The sequence below is a fragment of the Pterocles gutturalis genome, unplaced genomic scaffold, assembly GCF_000699245.1.
Source record: "Pterocles gutturalis isolate BGI_N339 unplaced genomic scaffold, ASM69924v1 scaffold41736, whole genome shotgun sequence".
Lineage (NCBI taxonomy): Eukaryota > Metazoa > Chordata > Aves > Pterocliformes > Pteroclidae > Pterocles > Pterocles gutturalis.
The window spans coordinates 881-23,147 of NW_010099417.1; the positions used below are offsets into that span (position 1 = coordinate 881).

Here is a 22,267-nt window from a genome sequence, read left to right on the forward strand (position 1 = left end):
GAGCAGATGGGAATGTCAGCTTTCAATTTCACCGAAAATATGGGTAGCACATACTGGAAAGGTTTGAGTTTCTGTTGTTTTTCTACTGTTTTTCAGCCAGTCAGGTTTTTGAGCACTTGTAGTCGATATTACTGTCAGTCATTTGTGCAGATCTGATCCAGACTGGTTGTAATAAAAAAGCTTTGACTTCAGTGGCTCCCTAGCAGGTGCTCTAGGGTCACTGTAGAGCTGAGCAGGTGGTATCCCTGTATTCAGAAATGCTGGCTAGTCAGCTTAGTAAGCTAAGTTTGTGCTGGCTCCCACCTGATCAAGACTATGATGTTTGAAGAACAGTGTATTTCTCCTGCCTCTAGTGTGCATGAATTTAAAAAAAAAAAAGAAATAAATTCATCACGTGTTATTAGCTGCCCCTTTGGCTATGTAACCCAGAAAAGCTGTCTTATTCAGGCACAAGTTCAAGTAGGGGTTTCAAGGGAGAACCACTAAGCAATGATAAATTTTTAAAACTTTGTTTACCATATTATCGGATGTAAACAAAGTTCAGCCAGCAACAAATTCCATCTCCAGTTTATCTTTGGCCTTCTTTCATGGCTTTTATTACTCTGCAACGGAAGAATGTTCTGTCTTCATGAAGGAAACAATGGTAAAGTTAAATTTGTCAAACTCTCTCTCTTTTCCCTTAGGGAACTCCTCGAGTTCGAATCCTGTCCAGTGGGCGATACCTGCAGATCAATAACGCTGACCTCAGCGATACAGCAAGCTATACATGCGTGGCAAGTAATATCGCAGGAGAGATGACCAGGGAGTTCATGCTGACAGTACATGGTAAAATCATGGATCCAGTCTTGTGCATTTTGATCTTTGCATGGTGTTTCTGCTGGAGTTCAAACGGCAAGACAGAAGCATGACTAGTCTCTTTCTAGCCAAGCGTTGGCCACTTAGGCTGTGTCTAAACAGTGGGACCATGTGTATTACCTCGTGTGTGCCACCACCTGAGTCCTCAGTTTCCTCCACACTAAAGCACTGGCTGGGGACTCACCAGGGCTCTCTCTCCACCTGTCTGTGCTTTCTGCTAATGGAGGGTGCTGTGCAGCGAGCCATCATCCTGATCTGGAGTCAGGATACCTCCAGAATGAGCACCCAGATCCAGGACTGAGAAATGCTCTTGGACAAGTCTAGAGAAATTCTTAAAAGCATTTGACAGGCACCATGGGGTACAAGGTTTCATATCTGGCTTGGCCACCAGTTTTGCAAGTTAATTGAAAACCGTGGCTTCTTCTCTGCCCCTGTAAACAGGAGATAGTAGGAAGGTAGGGCTTGAAGGTCCCCATGCATCTGGAGACCTGTCCTGTACTACCACAGGCCTGAGTTTCATTTTATACCTATTTATTTTCTCACTTCTACTCTGATGAGAAAATAATCTATTCTCTCACTTGGGTGTTGATAAGAAACTTTTTTCCTATTTCTGTTCTGTTCACAACCCAGTCATATGTACCTGCATTACCCTGTGCTGCCCCAATGACTGCCCTTACTGGTCCAATGAAAATTAATTTTTCTCCTTAGTTTATAATTAGGAAGCAAGGATATCACAATAGTGTTATTCTGCTGAATTAAATATACTGAACTCTTTTACTGTTGTAGCTATATGATAACCTTTGCAGTAACTTGCAAAGCTGATCTTTACAGTGCATTTCAGACAAACTTTCTTTTTCATTCCCTACTGCATCATGGCAATTATCGTGCACTGCACAAAATGGTAAGAAATGTGTTTCTGTCATTGCAGTCCTCCCTGTACCTGTTACTGTATCTGTGTTTTCATGTGTTTAGTTTCAGTCAATGCAGCGTAAAGCTTTTTCCTTATATTGTCGTGAATTTTCCCTTTACAGTGCCTCCTACAATCCAAAGTAGTCCTCAGACTACTGCTGTGCATATAAACGCTTCTGCTGTTCTGGAGTGTGTTGCAGAAGGGGTACCGACCCCAAGAATTACATGGAGGAAGGATGGGGCTGTTCTTACTGGAAGCAATACGAGGTATTTCCAGAAGTCAGCATAAATATTCTTCATTGGTTTTTAAGAATGTATTAGTTGCAGAAAGCTTAATTAGTTTTTTTCTCAGATCAGAACAAATATTTGAACTATCTTCTTGAATAGACCCAAATGTGGAAAACTGTGATAGAAGCAGTAATGTAAAGCTGTTCTACAAACAATTTTTTGTAGCAGTACTAAAGGTTTCATCCTCTTATAGTTAAGAAGGACAAAAAAAATCCTTTGACAACCAAATGTAATAATTCTTCTTCTCATATTGAAGATTTTGAACAGTAAACATAAAAGATCTTTATATTTTTATATATATGTGGAGTTTTGGGATGAAGCCAAGCAATTTCATGCAGATCAAAAGCTACATGAGTGTACTCTGTAGTTTCTAATATATAAAATTTTCTGTACATGTTCTAGTATCAACTTTTATTATACTGACTGGTTTCTATCTTCTGATTGTTTTAAGGGGAAATAGTCTAATTTTCCAGAACTGAGCAAATTGTAAAGAATTCAGTTATTTCAAGGAAAATGAAAATGCAAAAGCATTCATTAAGGGTTTTTAAGGTTAAATGAGAAACCATAAAAAAGGGCTTTTGGATATTTTCTGCAAATCTGTCATCATTTATGTGGAATCACTAAGTCAGCTAGATTTCATAATATCTCTGGAAAATTGATGTGCTGAAATGAAGTCAGAATAAGTGCAAGAAATGAGAAAACTCTGTGTGCCCAAATTAAGATACCATGTGCTTGGGCTGTTTGTTGTGTACCCTGAGTCATCTCTTCCTTCTCTACAACCGGGATCGCCTATGGTTCTATTGACTGGATAGTAGAAAAAAATATATGGCTTTCTTTCAGATATTCCGTGTTAGAGGATGGATCTCTACACATCCACTCCGCACATGTTACTGACACAGGAAGATATGTGTGTATGGCAAGCAATACAGCTGGCACTGACCGCAAACGAATTGATCTGCAGGTTCTTGGTAAAAGTTCTGGTTTTAGATAAACATATGTGTTTATAGAAGTCTGAAGTCCAGTTACATCATTCGTCTTGTTTTGCTGGATCCAATTTTAAGTTTAGCCCCTTTTTAGTTGTTCTGGTTACAAAACAGGAAAAAAATTACAGTGTTAGGCATACAACCCAAATGTTCATGAAAAGAAAATACTTATTCCTTGTGCACTGGAACTAGAAAGACTTGACACATCCCATGTTACATGTTTAGTAAGTTTACTACTGTCAAGTTACTCTTTATAAAAATCAAGTAAATGTGTTCAGGCCGTTCAGCTCTATATGGATATAGGGTGGTGTGCATGTGTATACCCCCCCATAGTTACGCTGAATAATTTGGCGGTTTTTGTCCTTAGTTCCTCCAACTATTGCTCCTGGACATACAAACATTACAGTTACTGTAAATGTGCAGACCACTTTGCCTTGTGAAACCACTGGAATTCCCAGGCCAGCAATTAGCTGGAAAAAGGATGGGCATCCACTCAGTGTTGACCAGAACCAGAATACATACAGGTGAGAGATGTTTTCTTTTCACTGTGGGTTTAAAGTTTTCACAGATGATTTTGTCTCTTTAAAAATCTAGCCATGCTTAAATGTAATGTTGTATAACCAGCAAATTCAGTGGCCTGATTACGTGAGAAGAAAAGAAGTATTTAAATGGCTTTTACTTTATTCTCTTTTCTTTATTCAGACTTCTATCTTCAGGGTCCTTAGTAATCATTTCTCCCACGGTGGATGACACTGCTGTCTATGAGTGCTCTGTGTCAAATGATGCAGGAGAAGATCAAAGAGCAGTTGAGCTCACTGTTCAAGGTAGAGGGGATATTGCTATTACATCTGTATGGCACCCAGAATTTCTTTGGGACATTTCCAATTATGAGATTTTTTTTAGAGCATTCTTTTATGACACACGCCTAAATCTCTGGTATTCCCATGAAACATAAGTTATTTACAAGAATTCATAAAAATGAAAATGGGCAGGTAACCTTTACACTGATCTTCATTTTTAGTGCCCCCATCCATAGCAGATGAAGCCACAGACCTTTTGGTAACAAAGCTGTCTCCAGTAGTGATTTCCTGCACTGCATCAGGGGTTCCTGTCCCCTCAGTTCATTGGACCAAAAACGGCATAAAGTTGCTTCCCAGAGGAGATGGCTACAGAATTCTCTCTTCAGGTACGGTGTGTGACAAGCTCGGCTGCAGAAAAATCAGTGAAAGGGTGCAACTGTGCACATCTAGAAGTGATCTCCAGTTTCTTTGAATGAAAATACAGACCTCTTAAGGTGGATGCTGTAGGAGTTTTACTGTGAATACAGGATACTGCTGTGTGTTGTGACGCGCTCTCTCTGCTGCAGGTGCTGTTGAAATACCTGCTGCTCAGCTGGCACACGCCGGCCGCTACACCTGCGTGGCCCGGAACGCAGCTGGCGCGGCTCACAGACACGCCACTCTTCACGTTCAGGGTAAGATGGGAAGCTGAAGAGAAGGGGCATTCTGTCAGTAAATGGTGCCCATTTAATGCATATGTGTGATGCAGAATAATGGTGAGGCCAGAGTGGGCTGTCACACATAGTGTCCTGCTCAGCTGAACTGCCTTGCACCTGATGCACTGATTATTCACCAAGTCCCTACTCCGCATGGTACAACTCTGGTACCTAAAACAGAGGCCTGCCCGCCCCCCGCAGCCCCCCAGCCCATGCTGCTCTATTTTATTTTTGTAAGATTTTTGTTTCTTTGCTTTTTGTAAGTTAAAAGGTGTCTGTGATGGCAAATTGCGTGAAGCAAGGCTGTATTCTATACCCATACTCATGCTAAGCGTGTTTGTTCTATTTAAGAGCACTTCTACTGAGCTCTTTGTAAGGATGGCAGAATACAGCCATTGCTAATTCAGCCTTCTCAGACTCTCAGCTGATGTGATTTTTCGTATCTTCTGTATTTTCTAGCTTTGAAGGTTAAACCTATTGCATTTTGCTTTTTATTTCGTTCCACAGAACCGCCTGTTATCCAGACTCAGCCAGGGACACTGGATGTCATTGTGAACAATCCCGTTCTACTACCATGTGAAGCGACGGGTACACCTCTACCCATCATCACATGGCAAAAGGAGGGCATCAACATCATCACAACGGGTATCCTCTTAAAGCCTCTAACTCCAGCCTACTTGCTGTAACTCAGAAACTTATTTTCTCTTTTCTGAATATTCAAATTTAGATAAAAAGAATCCATATAAGGAACACACAGCAAAACAAAACTGTGTCATACTTTGCTTATATTTGTTTTAGGCAACAACTACATGGTTCTTCCCAGTGGCAGTTTACAGATTGCAAAATCAGCTGTTGAAGATGCTGGCACTTACATGTGTGTTGCTCAAAATCCAGCTGGCACTGCTCTGGGGAAGATCAAACTGAAAGTTCAAGGTGAATTAACTTTTAAACCCTTGTAGTGATTTACAGACCAGAAATGTATGCATGCTTTCTGTTAGTCAAAATACAATTCTGAGCAAGAGGAACGGACCTGATGCTTTCTTATTTGATGCAACACTGAATAGAGCCTGGGAGGTTTATTCCCTTTAGTTGTCTGGCTACATTAGGACCAAAAATCTGATTTTTAGGATTATTTTCACTAAGAACTGAAGCATTCCATGCTGCTTACAACTTCCAGTTCTTTTAAAAATTTTCTTCATTATTTTCAGTTCCTCCTGTTATCAAGTCACACCTCAAAGAATATGTTGTTCCTGTTGATCAGTCTGTCACGCTGCAGTGTGAGGCTGAAGGCTACCCGGGGCCCGAGATCAGTTGGCATAAAGACGGACAGCAAATAACGGACTCCGTTAGAAGAAGAATTCTTAGCAGTGGTGCGCTGCAGATTGTGTTTGTACAGCCTGGCGACACTGGCCGTTACACGTGCATAGCCGCAAACCTGGCGGGGTCCAGCAGCTCTAGCACGGAGCTCACTGTGCACAGTAAGTGGGACTGTATGGAAACAATGTGCGCTGTCAGAGCATGAACCCACGGAGGGTAAGGAGCTGGGATGTAAGGGAAGAGCTCAGGAAAATTGTGCTACTTAGTGGGTGAGTGTTATTGGGTTGTCATATCAGCCAGTTGCTTGAATTTAGGCAGAACATTACCTTTCCTTAATTCAGTTTATACTTTGTTACAAGCGTTTCACACATTTCTCTGCCATGCTTGATGGTGGTCACTGAAGGAGACAAGAAATAATACAGAGGAGCCAGGCACTCGTTTCTTCAGCCCAGTATTGTATGCTGTTACAGTAGTGCTTGCATAATACATAGAGGTGAAACTTTTTAATGAACCTTCTCACAGTTCCACCCAAGATTCACAGTACGGAGGCGCAGTACACAGTCACAGAGGACTCCCAGGCTGTTCTATCCTGTGTGGCTGATGGGATTCCAACACCAACAATACACTGGAAGAAGGACGATACACTGTTAACAGAGATAGCAGGAAAATACCGGGCTGTGCCAGATGGAGACCTCATTTTGGACAATGTTGTTGTAAGTTCCCTAAATCTAAGCTACGACTTGAGAGGTTTGGCAGTAATAAGAACCTACTGCTCTTCGTTTTCACCCACTTCTGGATTAGTCTTTGTTTTATTTTGTTTTCTTGTTCTTAATGTCCCAAAGACTTTATAAATGTTTCATTTTCCACTGAGGAGTAAAATATATGTGAAAAATTTGTAGTATTAAGTTCTCAGGAAGAGCAAAAAGGTGTGTTAGGTCATCTTTCAAACGTAGAGGAAGAGAGTTCAGATGAGCATTTCTGTTGAATGCCTCTTCCAAACATTTTGAGATACTCTCATTACAAGTGGCAGAGTTGTGTAGGATAGATCACAGCTGAAATTTCCCCATGGTGCTTTCTTTCAGCCTGATGATTCTGGCAGTTACACCTGTATCGCTAACAATGCTGCTGGAGAAGACACCCACACTGTCACCCTGATCGTTCACGTGCTGCCAGCTTTTACTGAACTGCCTGGAGATATAGCTTTGACTAAAGGAGAACAGCTCAGATTAACTTGCAAAGCAACTGGCATACCTGTGCCCAAAATAACATGGACCTTTAACAATAACATCATTCCAGGTGGGTGACACCGGGTCGCAGTGGTCATTCCACTCCAGAGTTGTTTTCCCCCATGCAGCATTGCAATTAGTTTAGGAAAAGGAAGAAAAAAAAATCTAGAGAGAACAAACTTGTTTAGGCAGTGATCGTGTGAGGAATATCTTCAGTATTGTGCAATCATGTGGTAAATTGCCTCTGAGAGAAAGCTGTAAGGAGGATAATGAAGAAATTGCTCCTCTTCTGTAGCCAATAGTGTAGCACATTAAAAACATTCCTTATCTGATGATATTTATTCAGCGTCCAACAACTAGTGCTTTTTCTCTCATATATGAAGAAAACCTCAGTGGTTCATAGAATGCAGATGCACAAAGCTCGAAATTAAGGGACAACTTAAGTGAATGCAAGCTGTGGGCAAATGTCATAGCAGTGACTTTCTGTGCGTTTCTGAGGTGTCTCAGAAATGAAGTGGCCTGGTGCCATTGAGCTGTGTTGCTGACTAGCACTGTAATTCAGACTTATGACATACTAGTCACTGAGATGTATATGTTTAAAATCACTGCAGTAACCCTTTACTGTGTGTTCTCCCTTCAGCGCAGTACGATGATGTAAATGGACACAGCGAGCTTGTTATTGAAAGAGTATCTAAAGATGACTCTGGTACCTACGTATGCACAGCAGAAAACACAGTCGGCTCAATCAAAGCTATTGGTTTTGTGTATGTCAAAGGTACGTAAAATACCAGTGGTGGTGGTCACTACTGGACAGTTTCACACAGCCATCTGTTTTGAGAGTAGAATTATGGAATCACAGAATGGTTTGGGTTGGAAAGGACCTTAACCCTCATCGAGTTGCAACCCCCCTGCCATGGGCAGGGACACCTCCCACCAGCCCAGGTTGCTCAAAGCCTCATCCAGCCTGGCCTTGAACCCCTCCAGGGATGGGGCATCCACAGCTTCTCTGGGCAACCTGGGCCACTGCCTCACCCCCTGCACAGGAAAACATTCCTTCCTAATACCTAAATCTCCCCTTTTTCAGCGTAAAAATGTTACCCCTAGTACTTGATACTTTGTCTATGACTAAATGGAAAAAAAATTGAAAGGTTGAAATTCACACTTCAGAAAGTCTTAAAGTCAGGAATGAATGATCCCCACCAACAATTTAATTAAGGGCATTTTGACTCTTCTATTTCTTTGCCATCACTTGTCTTTTCAGAGCCTCCAGTCTTCAAAGGGGATTACCACTCAAGCCGAATTGAGCCCTTAGGTGGCAACGCTATGTTGAATTGTGAAGTCAGAGGAGATCCACCTCCAACCATCCAGTGGAGCAAAAAAGGAGTTGGTGTGCAGATCAGCAACAGGATCCGACAGCTTAACAATGGTTCTCTTGCTATCTACGGGACTGTAGTGAGTCACTGGTCTGTTACAATGTGTTTCTGCATTGTACTTGATTAACAAAGGCATTCCAGATCATATTGTTTGAAGCTAGACATTTAACCCACTTCTGCTTTTACCTTTAACGAATGTTGGTTTAATTCAGACTACAGTTAGACTCAAATTATTGTGACAAAACCCCCCAGGGGATTATTGTTTTCTTTAATTGTCAGAAGAACTGAATCTACATACTAATTGTTGGTGTGTGAAATCCTGGTTCTGCCCAATTAAATGGGACTTTTGCTTTTGACCTTAAAAGAGCCTGGGTTCTACAAAGTCAGGTCAGCTGAAAAGCAGTTGTGTTCTCCATGTGTAAATCTCCTGGTTTCTGAATTCTTCATATGAATGGCAAGACCCCCTTTTTGCCTCATAACCTCATGTCTGCATTTTGAAATGGGGTTAAAAACAGTAGGTCCCTTGAGTTCATTTAAGTTTTGATCCTCAGCATTAAAGAGTTGAAAGAAATAAATGGAATAATGAAAATAAATCACAGCATCAGGTTAATGTTAATAGAGGCAAAATGTTGAGGTGCTCTAGAATCTAAGAGCGTGCCTCTTAAGATCCAGGGCACGCCATGTTGTGTTGCAGAAGACTCACTTACAGGAGGTGCACTGTAAACAGAAACCCTCAGTACATACGTGTTGACTATTTGCTTTTTGTTCTTTAGAATGAAGATGCTGGTGACTACAAGTGCGTGGCAACCAACGATGCTGGTGTGGTGGAACGCAGTCTGACGCTAACGCTTCAGAGTAAGACTCAAAGTGATGAGTTTAACACCATGAGATTGGAGCGCTAATCTATGTGTGGATAGGTGTATGCAGCTCCCATTGAAGTTCCAGAGGTTGGGCACAGCACTGTAGGTTAAGATTAATCTCATCATTAATATTTAAGAGTCTAGTCTAAGCCAGTGATTGAGGTTAAAGAACAGAAGAATGTAGAAACCAACTTAGAGTGGGGTGAATCCCCTTCCGAAAGGGCCTGTTTTCCTCAGTTGACTAAAGAGGATGATTATACCACTGCATTAAACTAGACTCTTAAATTTAAATTAAGCAAGTTATGTGAGATGAATCTCAGCTTTCACTGACAGTATTTTATTTTGGCAGAAATAATATTTTAGAATTATTTCTTCACTAGTCGTAGAATTTCTAAACATCCCTTTTCTATTATAGCCTCAAGCAGTATGGATCTGTTACTTATGTCTCAGTTGCCTCTCAACATGATTAATAGCATCTTCCTGCAGTTTAATGAAAAGCAACATTTTGGCAGTAGAGAAGACCATGTGCTCATATAGTCAGGCCTTAACCCCAGCTTTGGTCCTCAGGTTGCTGCGTATTGAAAACAGCCCATCATTGTCATTTTAACTAGCATCTGTTTTGACAGTGGAAGATCAATAATAATAATTATAGTCAAAGTAAACTGACTTAAGATTTTTTTTTTTTGCCCTCGTTCTGACCAGACCTTAAATATTCAATATGCCGGAAAAAACATAACCATGTGCTATTGCCTAAAGAAACCTTTCTCCTTCAGGTCCTCCAGTCATTACTGTTGAACCTGCAGAGACAGTTATTGAAGCTGGTGCCACAGCAATGCTGAACTGCCAGGCACATGGGGAGCCTCCTCCAACCATCAAATGGTCCCGCCAAGGTCATCCCGTTGTGAGCGATGAGAGAGTGACTGTCCTGTCTAATGGCTCCTTGCGCATCGTTGCAGCGCGGAAGGAAGACACGTCTGAATACGAGTGTGTAGCGAGGAATCTAATGGGATCTGTTCTTGTTAGAGTCCCTCTGACTGTCCAGGGTAGGTGCACAAAAGATGGGACGGCGACTATCTAGCTGGTAGATTACAGCATTGAGAATAAATATGATGAAGATTTTATCTTATCCATAAAGTATGGATATTTTATCTTATCTTCCGTATACGCACTAGGTACCTGTTAAGCCTAGTCTGAGATGTCAGGGGGTTTCTGTTTCCTGAAATTTTATTCCATTTTACTCATCCAGCTGTGTGAGACAGATGAGTGTAAAGGAGCGAGGGACATAAATAATGATGAAATGGCCTTGAACTAGATCCCATCCTCAGAACACGTATCAGAACTCAATTGTACCTCTAAGGAAGGACATTTAGGAGCATAAGCACTAACTGTTGCAGAGCAGCTGGAGTATCCTCTGAGCTGTAGTCAGGTATTACTACAGTAATGAAGACATGAAGTGAGTTGAATTTCCAAGTCTGGCTTCTGAAGCGCATTTTTCACTTTGCTGTGTCAGCCTAAGAGAGTTCTAAGCACAGGCACGTCACAGAGCGTCACTTTTCCTGTTGCAGTGCACGGTGGATTTTCTGACTGGCTCGAATGGCGACCTTGCAGCGTCACTTGCGGTCAAGGTGTTCAGGAGCGAGTCCGTCAGTGCAACAACCCTCTTCCAGCAAACGGGGGGAGGAGGTGTGAGGGGCCCGATACAGACGTACGCAGCTGCCACAACAAGCCATGTCCAGGTACTTCTTTAATTGATGCTTTTAATGTGCCTTGTGTAAAGTGTCCTAACAGTGAACCGTTATCACCATGGATCTTTGTCACTGATTATTTTTTCTAAGAAATTGCAAATCATTTTGACTTTTGTGGAAAGGAAGGGGAAATTTCAATAAATACTGCAAAAATAATTTTTAATTAAAACTGTGGGGTTTTCTCTTTCTTAGTGGATGGCAACTGGTCAGAGTGGGGGCTATGGGAAGAGTGTTCAAAGAGCTGCGGGCAAGGTAACAGGACCAGAACCAGAACCTGCAGTAACCCCCCAGCTCAGCATGGTGGGAAGCCCTGTGACGGCAGTGCTGTGGATTCAGTCATGTGTAATATTAGGCCTTGCCCAGGTAAGAGAAGATTCATTTAGAATTAGTTGCGTAAGGGGCTTTCTGTATAGTTTTTTTTTTTCCTAAACCCGAATTCTCTCAGCTTGTTTCAGATCATTAAATTACAAAAGAATTAAACTTTGAAGTTTTTTTTTATTTTATCATTGCTTGTAATGTATTGAGTGGCAGACAGAAGCCACAAAAATAAGTGCCAGGAAAATTTTCAGCAACTCTCCCACCTCCAATAAAAAATATTTTGGTGTTTTTCAGTATTGGTTACCCATGTGCTCACAGAGTAAACCTCACTACTCTAAATCTATCATGTAAAGCCAATTAAAATGAAAAAACCCACCCTATTAAAAAGCCCTGTAAAACATAGTAACTAATAATTTCAGATATTTTCAGTATGTTTTCCTCTGTGTTTTTTTTTTTTAATTTTCAGCCACATCTTTCTCCTAACTAGCCTGAATGTTCACGTTTCCTTCCTCTTGGTAGTACTTCCCATGTTTGACAGGTTGTAGTTGATTCATAACCCTTCCCCACTGGCATGTTGCCTTCTATACAATTTTTATTATATTGATTTTTCCCTTTTTCAACAGCTTTGCTACCACCACAAATACTAAATGTACATCTACCATCTAGAGGTTAATTTCTCTAGATCTTGGCAACAAAATCAGTTCTGGCTCCTGCTTACTGGTAGCCACTGAAGCTGTGAGCCAGCCCGTAGCTAGCATGCCCCTTCCCTGCTGAGCCCTCCAGCACAGCACCGGCGCAGCCAGGTCACTAATGAAAACACCCCATTTGGGCAAGAGTTCGGTTCTGTTATTCCAAAACTGTGGTCAGGGGAAGTGAAGTATTCAAAAAAAAAAAAAGGAAAGAATTAATCTCTCTTTTGGAAACTGGGAATCTGTTTCAGCTGTTGCCCAAGGCAAAGATTTTTTTCAAGGGCTTATTCAGGATATTTCATTTATTGATATTAAACAACGAAGCTTTTTTGCCTTAGGGTGTGGAGCTGTACGTTCAAGTTAAAGCAGCTGCGGAGTTTAAACAGTTTTATAGCTCTGCTGCCTTTGCAGTTGATGGTGAGTGGAGTTCTTGGCTGCCATGGGGTCCTTGCAGCGAGACTTGCGGGAAAGGGACTCAGACACGCCTGAGGCTCTGCAATAACCCCCCTCCCTCACACGACGGGTCGTACTGCGAGGGCACGGACGCACAGATGCAGGTTTGCAACAAGAGGCGCTGCCCAGGTAAGATGCATTGGACACAAGGAGAACAATGACAGACTTGTCATTTCCTTTCCAAATTCTACTTAATTTATATCAAAAGCTTTACAGTTCTAAAAGTGTAGTCCCTGAAAGAATTCCATTCAAGCCGTTTATTGTCACTGGCCCTGTCACTATCTTTGGCATCCCTCTACAGACCTAACATAGGAGACTTCTCCTATCCTTGTCCCTCTTCCTTTACCCTGGCACTAGGCAAAAGCAGCATTTTAAATCCACAGCAGTTAAATTACAGGTTTCCTGAATGTTTCTTTTTAAAAGTTTTCCTAGGTTCTGTTATTAATTTATCCTTTTCTTTCACATTTCAATGAGTCCTTCATGACTGGATAGGAAAACTCATGTTTTTGAAATGTGACCTCTGTACTTGGCTGAGTGCAGGGGTAACGAAGGGAAATTTAATGTGCAGCAGTTCAAACGAGATCCTTCTGGCTTCGTGCTCCATTTTGCACATGCCAGATCCTACGCCGAGTCCTCACCATAACTATCAACTGGTAGAGAGAGAACAGACATTGTGGTAGTTGAGCAGCTAAGGGCTTGATGTTGCCCATCTCTCGGGCTCCGTGTGCTGCTGCTGAGGATGCTGCCACTCACCGCTGCTTTGGGACTAATCAGCCTCTTCTCAGCCACCAGCTCCAGGGCTCACACAGAGGTACTTTGAACAGTTTGTGCCACCACGTCGTGGGAGATCAAAGGCTCTGCTGTTCAACTGCTTAAACCTGGCTCGTGAGATAACTTAGGAACCACTCTATAAAACTGCTGAGCCAGTAAATCAGAGCTGGTGAGGAAGGAATGGGGAGAAGGTGGTGACGGTTACCTCTTCAGGCAGCGCAGCTGCAACCAGAGGATGCACAAGTGGAGACTGGGTTTGTGTGATGGCGCTCGTTCTGGCCATCTGCCCAGTGTGGTAATTTCAGGGACTGCTATGGTTTGACTTGCTTACAGATACTGAAAATGTGAGAGGGGCTGAGCCTGAGGACGGAGTGACCCCTGACGGTGATTCTGGTCAGGCTTACAGGTTTTTTAAAAGACAGATCATGCCTTTCTCCAGTTTCACTCCTGGAAACCCCTCTGTAGGAATCCCTGTGTAGCCGAGATGCTCTACAGAGAGAGTCAGTAACATCCTACAGTCAGTTGTTCCCTGATCCAGTGCTGATTTGCTGTGTTGTTTCTAATGTCGGAGACTGTAACCATGCCGTGCTGTGCCTTTCTCACCAGTGGACGGGAAGTGGGCGACCTGGAGCAGCTGGAGCGCCTGCACCGTGTCCTGTGGAGGAGGCAGCAGGCAGAGGACGCGCCACTGCTCAGACCCAGCCCCGCAGTTTGGGGGTCACAAATGTGAAGGAAATGACATACAAATTGATTTTTGCAACAGTGATCCTTGTCCAAGTAAGTGCTTGAGGTCTGGCTGCTTATCCACTTCCTGGGTTCGTATGTACACGAGAGGAAGGAGAGCGCTGCACAGATCACCCACTCCTACGAAAGTTAGGGGGTCTGAACACAGGCAGGTGGTACTAGCTGCCTGGCAAGAGTGGGAGCTTCTCTTCGTTAGTCAGCATGGCTGGGACAGTCTGAACATTAACAGTTAGGAGCACAAGCCAGTAGCAGCTGGTGCATAAGGTCCTGCTGGACTGTCAGAGGTCGTACACCTCTCTGAAATTACAGCTGTCCCATCAGAAAGGATTGAAAGGGAATCTCTCTATCTCACAGTCATGTGTAGTGACTCCCTTGGTTAATAGTATCCTGCATACTTTTGTATGAATGATGAATGACAACATTCTGGAGTTGGTGAGTTGGTTAATATTCTCTGAGAAATCGCTGAATGCTGAACAGGATCTTAGATCTTTGTCTGTGTTTTTTGAAAAAAGTTACTCTCAATAGGAATATTTTCCTAGCTTGACTGTCTGGTTTTAAGTATCTGTTATTCAGAGGAAGAGAGATAAAATCTGACTTTTTTTTTTTTTACAGTTCATGGCAACTGGGGCCCATGGAGTAGCTGGGGAACTTGTAGTCGAACATGCAACGGAGGCCAGATGAGGCGATACCGGACCTGTGACAATCCTCACCCTGCCAGCGGTGGAAGGGCGTGTGCAGGGGCTGACATGCAGATCCAGAGATGCAGCACTGAGCTGTGCCCCGGTGAGTGCTCTGCCTAACAGAGAAATTAAATGCAGCTTTCCCTGGGAGACTTCAGGGGATACAGAACCTATGTGAGATTTTCATGGTATGAAAGCAATGTAGAACATTCTTACAATTGCTTACAGTTTCATACAATCTAGTAACCCACTCTCCCTTTTTTCTTTAAAGGACTGTCACCTTACAAGGATTTCCCCCTTCGCATGTTAGATTTCTCCAAAATGAGGTGGAATAGTTCCAAACAGGAAATAGCGTATGAGAATCTCTCCTACACCTAGCAGTTCTTAGTTTTTACAGGACATACAGTTTATGAGGCTCCCAGTGAACTCTCATAATGTATTCCAGGAGCAGGGAAGAACACTCAGCTCAAACGCCCGAAATAAAATGACAGTCAAAGCACTTGATTTATTGACAATATATAACCAAGAGGCACTTGGTGAGCTTCCACATTCAGGATCAATATCAGCAATGCAGCGGATAAACCACAACGCTAGAGGCTTACTAAACACCTACAGATTTCTAACCACCATTTTATAACTCATCTCAGAAAAGGGATTATTATGTTAGATTAATTTTGATACAATAATTTTTTAAATTATTAAATCCCTCCTCTATGCGCACCCCATCACACACCCTCCTCCTGTGGGAGATGCAGGAACTCCAACTCTGTGCACACCTGTGCCACGCTCAACACCTGCTGACCCACCCGCTGGTGACATCCCTGAGGAGGCCACATGGTGTGGGCCTCTGCTTGCTGCACCTGGAACCGTCAGCCCCCACGAGCTCATGACCTGTGAGGACAATTCTCCGTCAGGCCTTGATGGAGGTTGCAGTGTCAAGCCCAGTCCAGTTGTTCCTTGCTGACTCTGCTTTTGCTTGGGTTTATCCTCCCCAATCACAGATTTTCTTGCTGGTTTTTGTACGCTTCAGTTCCCTTGTTGATGTTAAGTGTGGCTAATGGTTGTCTTAAGCAAACTTTTTTCATTGTTCCTTTCCTCTTACCGTTGCCAGTTTGGGGCAAATGTATGGGATCAGGCATTTCCAGACACCGTGTTCACACAGTGCGCAGTCACGGTCCTCTTGTCCCAGCGCTGGCTGCCGAGGCCGTGCTGCCAAGAGGAGGCTGTGCCAGACTCCTGCACACGTGCACTTCGAGCCAGCTCTCGCTGACCTCTTGGGAGTGTCTGGATAGATAGAACGTGTGTTTTTATTTGCAAGATTTGTGGTTTGTTTGGTTTCCGTCAGTTTTATACCCATGCAATCTCAGATAATTTCTTTGTCCTTGGGGAGGACTTGCAGGATTGTGCAGAGCGACACGTGCAGCTCACACTGCACAAAGCTGCCCTGGGCAGCCGTGAAGTGGTACCTCTTCAACAGGACAGAGGGAAGAATTTGAGCCAGCTCTTGCTAAATCAGTTACCCTGGCAACATCTCCTGGAGGAGCCTCCTTGTCTCCGTACAGCATACAAACACAGTTTTAAAGGTGGTGTGTTTCTGAGGGGAAAGCGTTCACGCCTGCCCACTATGGTGGTGTTGTCATGCTTTTAGCTATTTCTGTTCTCCCTCACGTTGGTTCCACCAAGACAGAACACCACCGAAGCACCACTGATGTAGCCTGAAACATTTAAAATGAAAAGTTGCTTTCTTCATTCTTTCTCTCTTCAGTGGATGGAAACTGGGGTCAGTGGCAACCATGGAGCCAGTGCTCTGCTTCCTGTGGAGGAGGGGAGCAGACCCGGACACGCCTGTGCAGCAATCCAGCACCGTTAAATCGTGGACGTCCTTGTCCTGGAGACTCCTCCCAGGTATCCAGGTGTAACACCCAAGCATGTCCTGGTGAGTTAACTGACAGCCCGCACGCAATGGCCATGTGGTAGAAGCGTGCAGCACTCCTAATCTGACTGGTGATCTCCCATCTCTTGGCCAGCTGAACAAGTAATTTAATTTTTTTTGGCCTAAATCTGTCCTGCAACTTCAGCTGGATAAATTGTTTGTTAACCTGTTACATAGCACTAGAGTGTGCTGTTCAACAACTGCTGCTTTTCAGACAGAGGGGAGCGCAGAAGTTGATTCCTGTGTTGTTGTGCATGTATCTCAGATCACATGTACACAGCCTCCTGGTATTTGCAGGTTGAGCTTTACTCTTGCAAATAACGCAGTAATAGCTGCAGACATATTCTTACTACTCCAAATGCTGGACAATATTTCTGAATTTTCTCTCCCCCAAAATCTCAGACAGCAGTTTTCACGTGGGGCTTTTTTTCCTTCCTCCCGTCCCTGTGCAGGGGGGCCTTCCCGTGCCAAAGGCAGCGTCATTGGAAACATCAACGATATTGAATTTGGAATTGCGTTCCTGAATGCCACAGTGACAGACAGCCCCGACTCTGAAACTAGAGTAATACAAGCAAAGATTACAAACGTCCCTCGGAGCCTCGGTAGGCTTTTTTTACTTCTTATAACTTTTTTCCTTGAGGCAGGCTGAGCTCTGTGCCATGTCAGTTTTTACCACTTCATTTTATTAAGTGTCACTGAAGAAAATGATCTAAACTTTTAATGGACAGAGAGAAAAAGGGAATCTTCAATATTTACTTCTAGTACATTAGTATGTGTAAAATGATTCCTCTGAATACACCAATACATATTTTATTCTGGTTTAAATCTTAAGAGTTACACTAGCATTAGGTCTTCATATTCAACCCCTACTGATCTGGGTCGTGTGATGTCAGGAAGAAAGCTCTCAAATGTTATGTCGCGTTTCTTTCAGGTCCAGCGATGAGAAAGCTTGTTTCTATACTCAGCCCAGTTTACTGGACAACTGCAAAAGAAATTGGAGAAGCAATGAATGGGTTTACGCTCACTGACGCCGTCTTCAAGAGAGAAACTCAAGTGGAGTTTGCAACAGGTTGGTTACCTGTGATAATCCATCTCTTCCTGTTTCCAATAAGCTTTACAGATACTGCGTTCCTTAAAAAATACCACGTAATCAATGCTGAATTTTGAGATCTGTGCTTACGTCAGTGTTTTCTGAATGACTGGGGCTTTCTGAGGCCCAGAAAAAAATATAAAAATATAAAAATATCAGTGTAAAATAACTGGTCAAGTGGTCCCAACTCAGATCCTGTGTGGCCAACGCGAGTCTCTGGTTAGGATGTTTCATAAATCAACATGCTCTCAAAATTCATAGGTGAGATTCTGCGAATGACTCATGTTGCCCGGGGCTTGGATTCAGATGGAGCCTTGCTGCTGGATGTTGTTGTGAGTGGCCACGTGCTGCAGCTCCAGTCGATAGCTGATGTTAATGTGAAGGTAAAGCTGTTGAGATACCACCCCCTTCTCTCAGTGATGCGCACTTTTCCTCTCTCATCTCCATTAAAGCAGCAGACACTGGCTCCTGAAAACTGTTTCACTTTGTGCCTGGTTTAACTGACAGACATTAACATTGCCTTTGAAAGCTAGAAATGGTCGTCAGGAAGGCAGTATCAGTCACTCAAGGTTTTTAGATGTTAGAAGGCAATATTGAAAAGTGTCTTTGGGGGTAGTTATCCCAGGCAGGCAGGTCGGGTGTTGCTTTTAACAGAGCTATAAAGGTGCGTCTTAAACCTGCCTGGCTTCTTGGCTTCCCTGAGGATGGCACCATCTCTCTTATGCCATGGCACCTTGCAAAAATGTCTGAATATTGCTGATGATTTGTTTGCAGCTACAAATATATACGTAGTCTGGCAGAGAAATATTCCTGTGGCTGATAAAGTTGCAAAGACAGAGGATTAACAAACTCTGACTCAGATTACATCACAGGGTATTTTAGATGTTCTTACCACGCGCACTGTTGTGATGCTGTTAGTGATGGGCTCCTTTCTCTGCTACTGCATCAGAACTTTGTCTTGTGGAGACACCTGTCATGGGAAACAGTCCTATTATGGAATTCATCTGAATTATTGCACAGAATTTGCTTTTTCAAATCAATTTTTTTTTCTCTATGACTGTGTCAGGAATGATTAGAGAGGGCAGTTTGCATCTTCATATGGCAAAAGGTTATAATCTCGTTTTAATATATTCACCCCACAGTACAACAAATATACCTAAAGTTGATATTTTGATCTACTGCAGTATGTAGCATGTCCAATATTTATACCTTTTTCAGTGGCAGATTTTTTCTCTACTGATTACTTAAGACGTTGTCAGCATCTGACTTAGAATGCAAAAAAATATTTAGACCTCAAAAGATGGTTCCTGGACAGTAAGATCATTTTCAGTTTTTTAAGAAATGCTTATCATCAGATTCCTCAGTACCCACAGCCTGAATATACTGGGTGCTGTTAAGATTCAACGCTTTAAATAAGAGTAAAAAAGACACTTGTATGAAATACAGTTTGTTCAGCTGTTAAGGAAAAAAAATCTTTCTCAGAAAACATCTCCTCCTACTACATACGAAGACCACAGTGGCTGATGCCTGAATCTTATTCTTTTTAGGATTACACTGAAGATTATATTCAAACTGGCCCGGGGCAACTGTACGCCCATTCTACTCGTCTCTTCGCCGTAGATGGAGTCAGTGTTCCCGACACGTGGAACCACACCATCACCTATGATTACACTAAAGGAAAAATGCCTTTCTTGGTGGAAACACTCCATGCTTCCTCTGTTACAACAGAGTACAACCCACTGGAAGAAACTGTGGCTTTTAAAATCCACGCTTCTATTGCAAAAGGTATTGTTTGAATTCTTCACAAAAATAAAATAATGGAAAAACAATATCTTATTTTCCCAGCACTCATCACCTATATTCTCAAAAGCTGGTTATGGCCTTGAAAGGGAAAATGCAGTGAAAATTAGCTAACTTTATATAGATCCCGGGACCTATATGTCTTGTTAATATACCATAGACGAATATGTAAAAGCTGTTGCCCTTTGTACTTACTCTTCACCTGTAGGTCTCATCGGTGATGTACGTCCACATTTGCTGACACTGCTAAGAGCATCACCAGTAGCTTCAGATAGTCAACCTAAAATATTTCTCAATTTCCTTCCACATACATTTCATTCTCTAAAATGAAATTACTGTTGCTTTTGTGTGCGGTCAAGTGTTGGTGGGGTTTTTGTTGGGGTTTGGTTTTGCATAGCTATTAAGAAAAGGGATTGTATATTTTCTTCTCACAGCAAAGACCCCATAACTGTGCAGTGAGGTAGTAATGAGGCTACAGGGATGGAAGAACATGCAAAATTCAGCACTAACATGGGTGAAATGTCCTAAGTCATTCCTCAGATTGAATGTGTTTGGAATGGCTTGGTATATACAGAAAATACAATGCTGAGCTGCAGCTTGAATACTTTACTGGTACTTTTTGGATATGTTCTTACGGGCAAATATGAATGCAGAGCTGTGCAGACACGTGCTTATGTACGATCTGTAAATCTGGTGAGTTCCCAACTCGGAGGCAGCAAGCTGGTAGCTCCATCAGCTAGTGTGTCTGAGCACTACTAACTGCTGGCTTTCGTTAACCTTTTACCTAAGTGATCTTAAGGAACAGGGCATGGGGACTACCTTTGAGAAGTCATAATTGGTTAGCAGAATGTCCTGTTAGCTTTTTCTATGCCATTTGGGCTTTTTTTACACAGGAAAGATTAACATCATCTTTCAAATGAAATAACTCAGGTTTGAAAGTAAATGAAACAGTAGGATCGCCTATCTCAGTCTTTCTTTTCAGTAGCAGCATCCTAATGAAGTAAAATAATGGTTTTTCCTACTTGTCAGACCATTGTTTAATTTGAAAGACAAATAAGACTTCTTTTTCCATTTTAAAATGAGATCTGATAAAAGCTCCAGATCAAGTTATGCCTATGCATAAATCTGGCCAAACTTGCGTTTATTTCCTCCAGCAATTAATGTCCTGCTCTGTTTAAGATTTCATATTTATTGAATCAATTTTCAAGCAGCAAAATACATGTGCTCTTTGAGCAGTCTCTACCAGCGTTTTCCATTACAGTTCATAGTACGCACTTGTGTTCTCCAGTGACTTCCCACAATCTATGACATGGTGCTTTGTTTAGTTTGGGTTTATTTCCCTCCTTTTACGTGACATGAAATGGAATGGTCTTTATTCTTTTAATAATTAAAACTGTATGGGGGAACTTTCCAGGATGTATTAGGCTGGGATGCAATTTGCAGTCACTCTGAGGGAAACCCCCAACCTGTTTTGTTTTGTTTTGTTTTTTTCAAAACGGCAAAACCCATGTACTCCTGACTTAGTGCCCAAAAACCGCTAGTCTGGATTTTAAAAGTTTCTCTTTTAGTGTCCAAGTATAATAAAGCTTTTATAAATAGCTGGGCTGCAATTCTTAATGTTCTAGGATTTTTTAAAAGTAATAAAATGGCCATATTTTCATCTGCAAGTAACATGTGCTTCCTTTACCTTACAGGAGACCGTAGCAATCAGTGCCCTGCTGGGTTTGCTTTGGACTCGACTGGGCCTTACTGTTCAGGTAACGATGTGACAAGCATAAAAAGTCTCTCCATCTTTCTTATAAGTCCCCTTTACTTACTGAAGGGCTGCTGTAAGGTCTCCCCGGAGCCTTCTCTTCTCCAGGCTGAGCAACCCCAACTCTCTCAGCCTGTCCTCGTACGGGAGGTGCTCCAGCCTTTGACCATTTTTGTTCCCCTCCTCTGGACCTGATCTAAGAGCTCCATGTCTGTCTTGTGCTGGGGACCCCAGACCTGGATTCAGGCACAAGAATTTGGATCACGTTTTTCTGGAGTTTCAAAGCATGCGTACGTACTTCAAAAGGTGTAAGGTACTATTGGATGCAATGGCAGGGGACGCTTCACTTCTGGGCTCAACCAGAGTATAATGGACAGCACCTCGGGTACAGTCAGGGGACACTGAGCCACAGTATCTGCTGAGCCTGCAAAGCAATGAAGCATTTATGTGACCTGTGTGGAGGGAAGGACAAGTGTTGGCAACCTAGAGTGTTCCTGCTCGGGGGATGGAGGTGAAGAGGAGGTCATGAGTATTTCAGCTGTCTCCTCTAGACAACTGAGTCACATTTTGGTTTAGAGAACAATCATTTTACGTACTTTTGTGGATTTATTTGATTACTTCTTGAAAGTTTATAAATGAAGGAAACTAAACAAGAAACACTACATCATCAAAAAAGCTTAAAACCAGGATAAATGAAAATAAGGTCGTTTTAATTTTCTGTGTGCAGTATTGTCTGTAAAATCGTACGAGTTCTAAAGCTTTCATAGGGAAAATGTACTAAACTTTGCAAGTGTATCTAGGTAGTTGTAAGCTTACCCCTGAACCCCATCTATTCTGTTGTAAAGGGATTTCTCTGGAAAAGATTGTACCAAACATTCATTACTCTGATAGTGACCCAGTCCTGCAGAGCTAACACAAGCAAGACTCCAGCGAGCCGTGTTAGTGTGGGTTTGGTAACCGTAAGAACAGGAGTGGAGAATGCCCT

At 42.5% G+C, this 22,267-nt stretch overlaps 1 protein-coding gene across 1 annotated transcript in view; it reads left to right on the forward strand.

The window, feature by feature from the left end:
• Positions 1–683: 683 nt before the first annotated feature.
• The window catches only part of HMCN1 (hemicentin 1), a gene marked incomplete at both ends in the record, with an annotated part of 28,311 nt that continues 6,727 nt past the window's right edge, over positions 684–22,267 (forward strand). The window contains 27 exons of the mRNA XM_010076171.1: positions 684–825; positions 1,887–2,031; positions 2,893–3,020; positions 3,403–3,559; positions 3,738–3,859; positions 4,057–4,221; positions 4,402–4,509; positions 5,038–5,175; positions 5,329–5,463; positions 5,739–6,008; positions 6,370–6,560; positions 6,930–7,143; positions 7,714–7,848; positions 8,335–8,525; positions 9,220–9,301; positions 10,080–10,349; positions 10,872–11,042; positions 11,244–11,414; positions 12,470–12,640; positions 13,889–14,059; positions 14,639–14,809; positions 16,472–16,642; positions 17,092–17,241; positions 17,571–17,708; positions 17,991–18,112; positions 19,277–19,514; positions 21,224–21,286. Of these exons, the coding sequence (XP_010074473.1) occupies positions 684–825; positions 1,887–2,031; positions 2,893–3,020; positions 3,403–3,559; positions 3,738–3,859; positions 4,057–4,221; positions 4,402–4,509; positions 5,038–5,175; positions 5,329–5,463; positions 5,739–6,008; positions 6,370–6,560; positions 6,930–7,143; positions 7,714–7,848; positions 8,335–8,525; positions 9,220–9,301; positions 10,080–10,349; positions 10,872–11,042; positions 11,244–11,414; positions 12,470–12,640; positions 13,889–14,059; positions 14,639–14,809; positions 16,472–16,642; positions 17,092–17,241; positions 17,571–17,708; positions 17,991–18,112; positions 19,277–19,514; positions 21,224–21,286 (4,330 nt within the window). The remainder of the gene's footprint in view (positions 826–1,886; positions 2,032–2,892; positions 3,021–3,402; positions 3,560–3,737; positions 3,860–4,056; positions 4,222–4,401; positions 4,510–5,037; positions 5,176–5,328; positions 5,464–5,738; positions 6,009–6,369; positions 6,561–6,929; positions 7,144–7,713; positions 7,849–8,334; positions 8,526–9,219; positions 9,302–10,079; positions 10,350–10,871; positions 11,043–11,243; positions 11,415–12,469; positions 12,641–13,888; positions 14,060–14,638; positions 14,810–16,471; positions 16,643–17,091; positions 17,242–17,570; positions 17,709–17,990; positions 18,113–19,276; positions 19,515–21,223; positions 21,287–22,267) is intronic.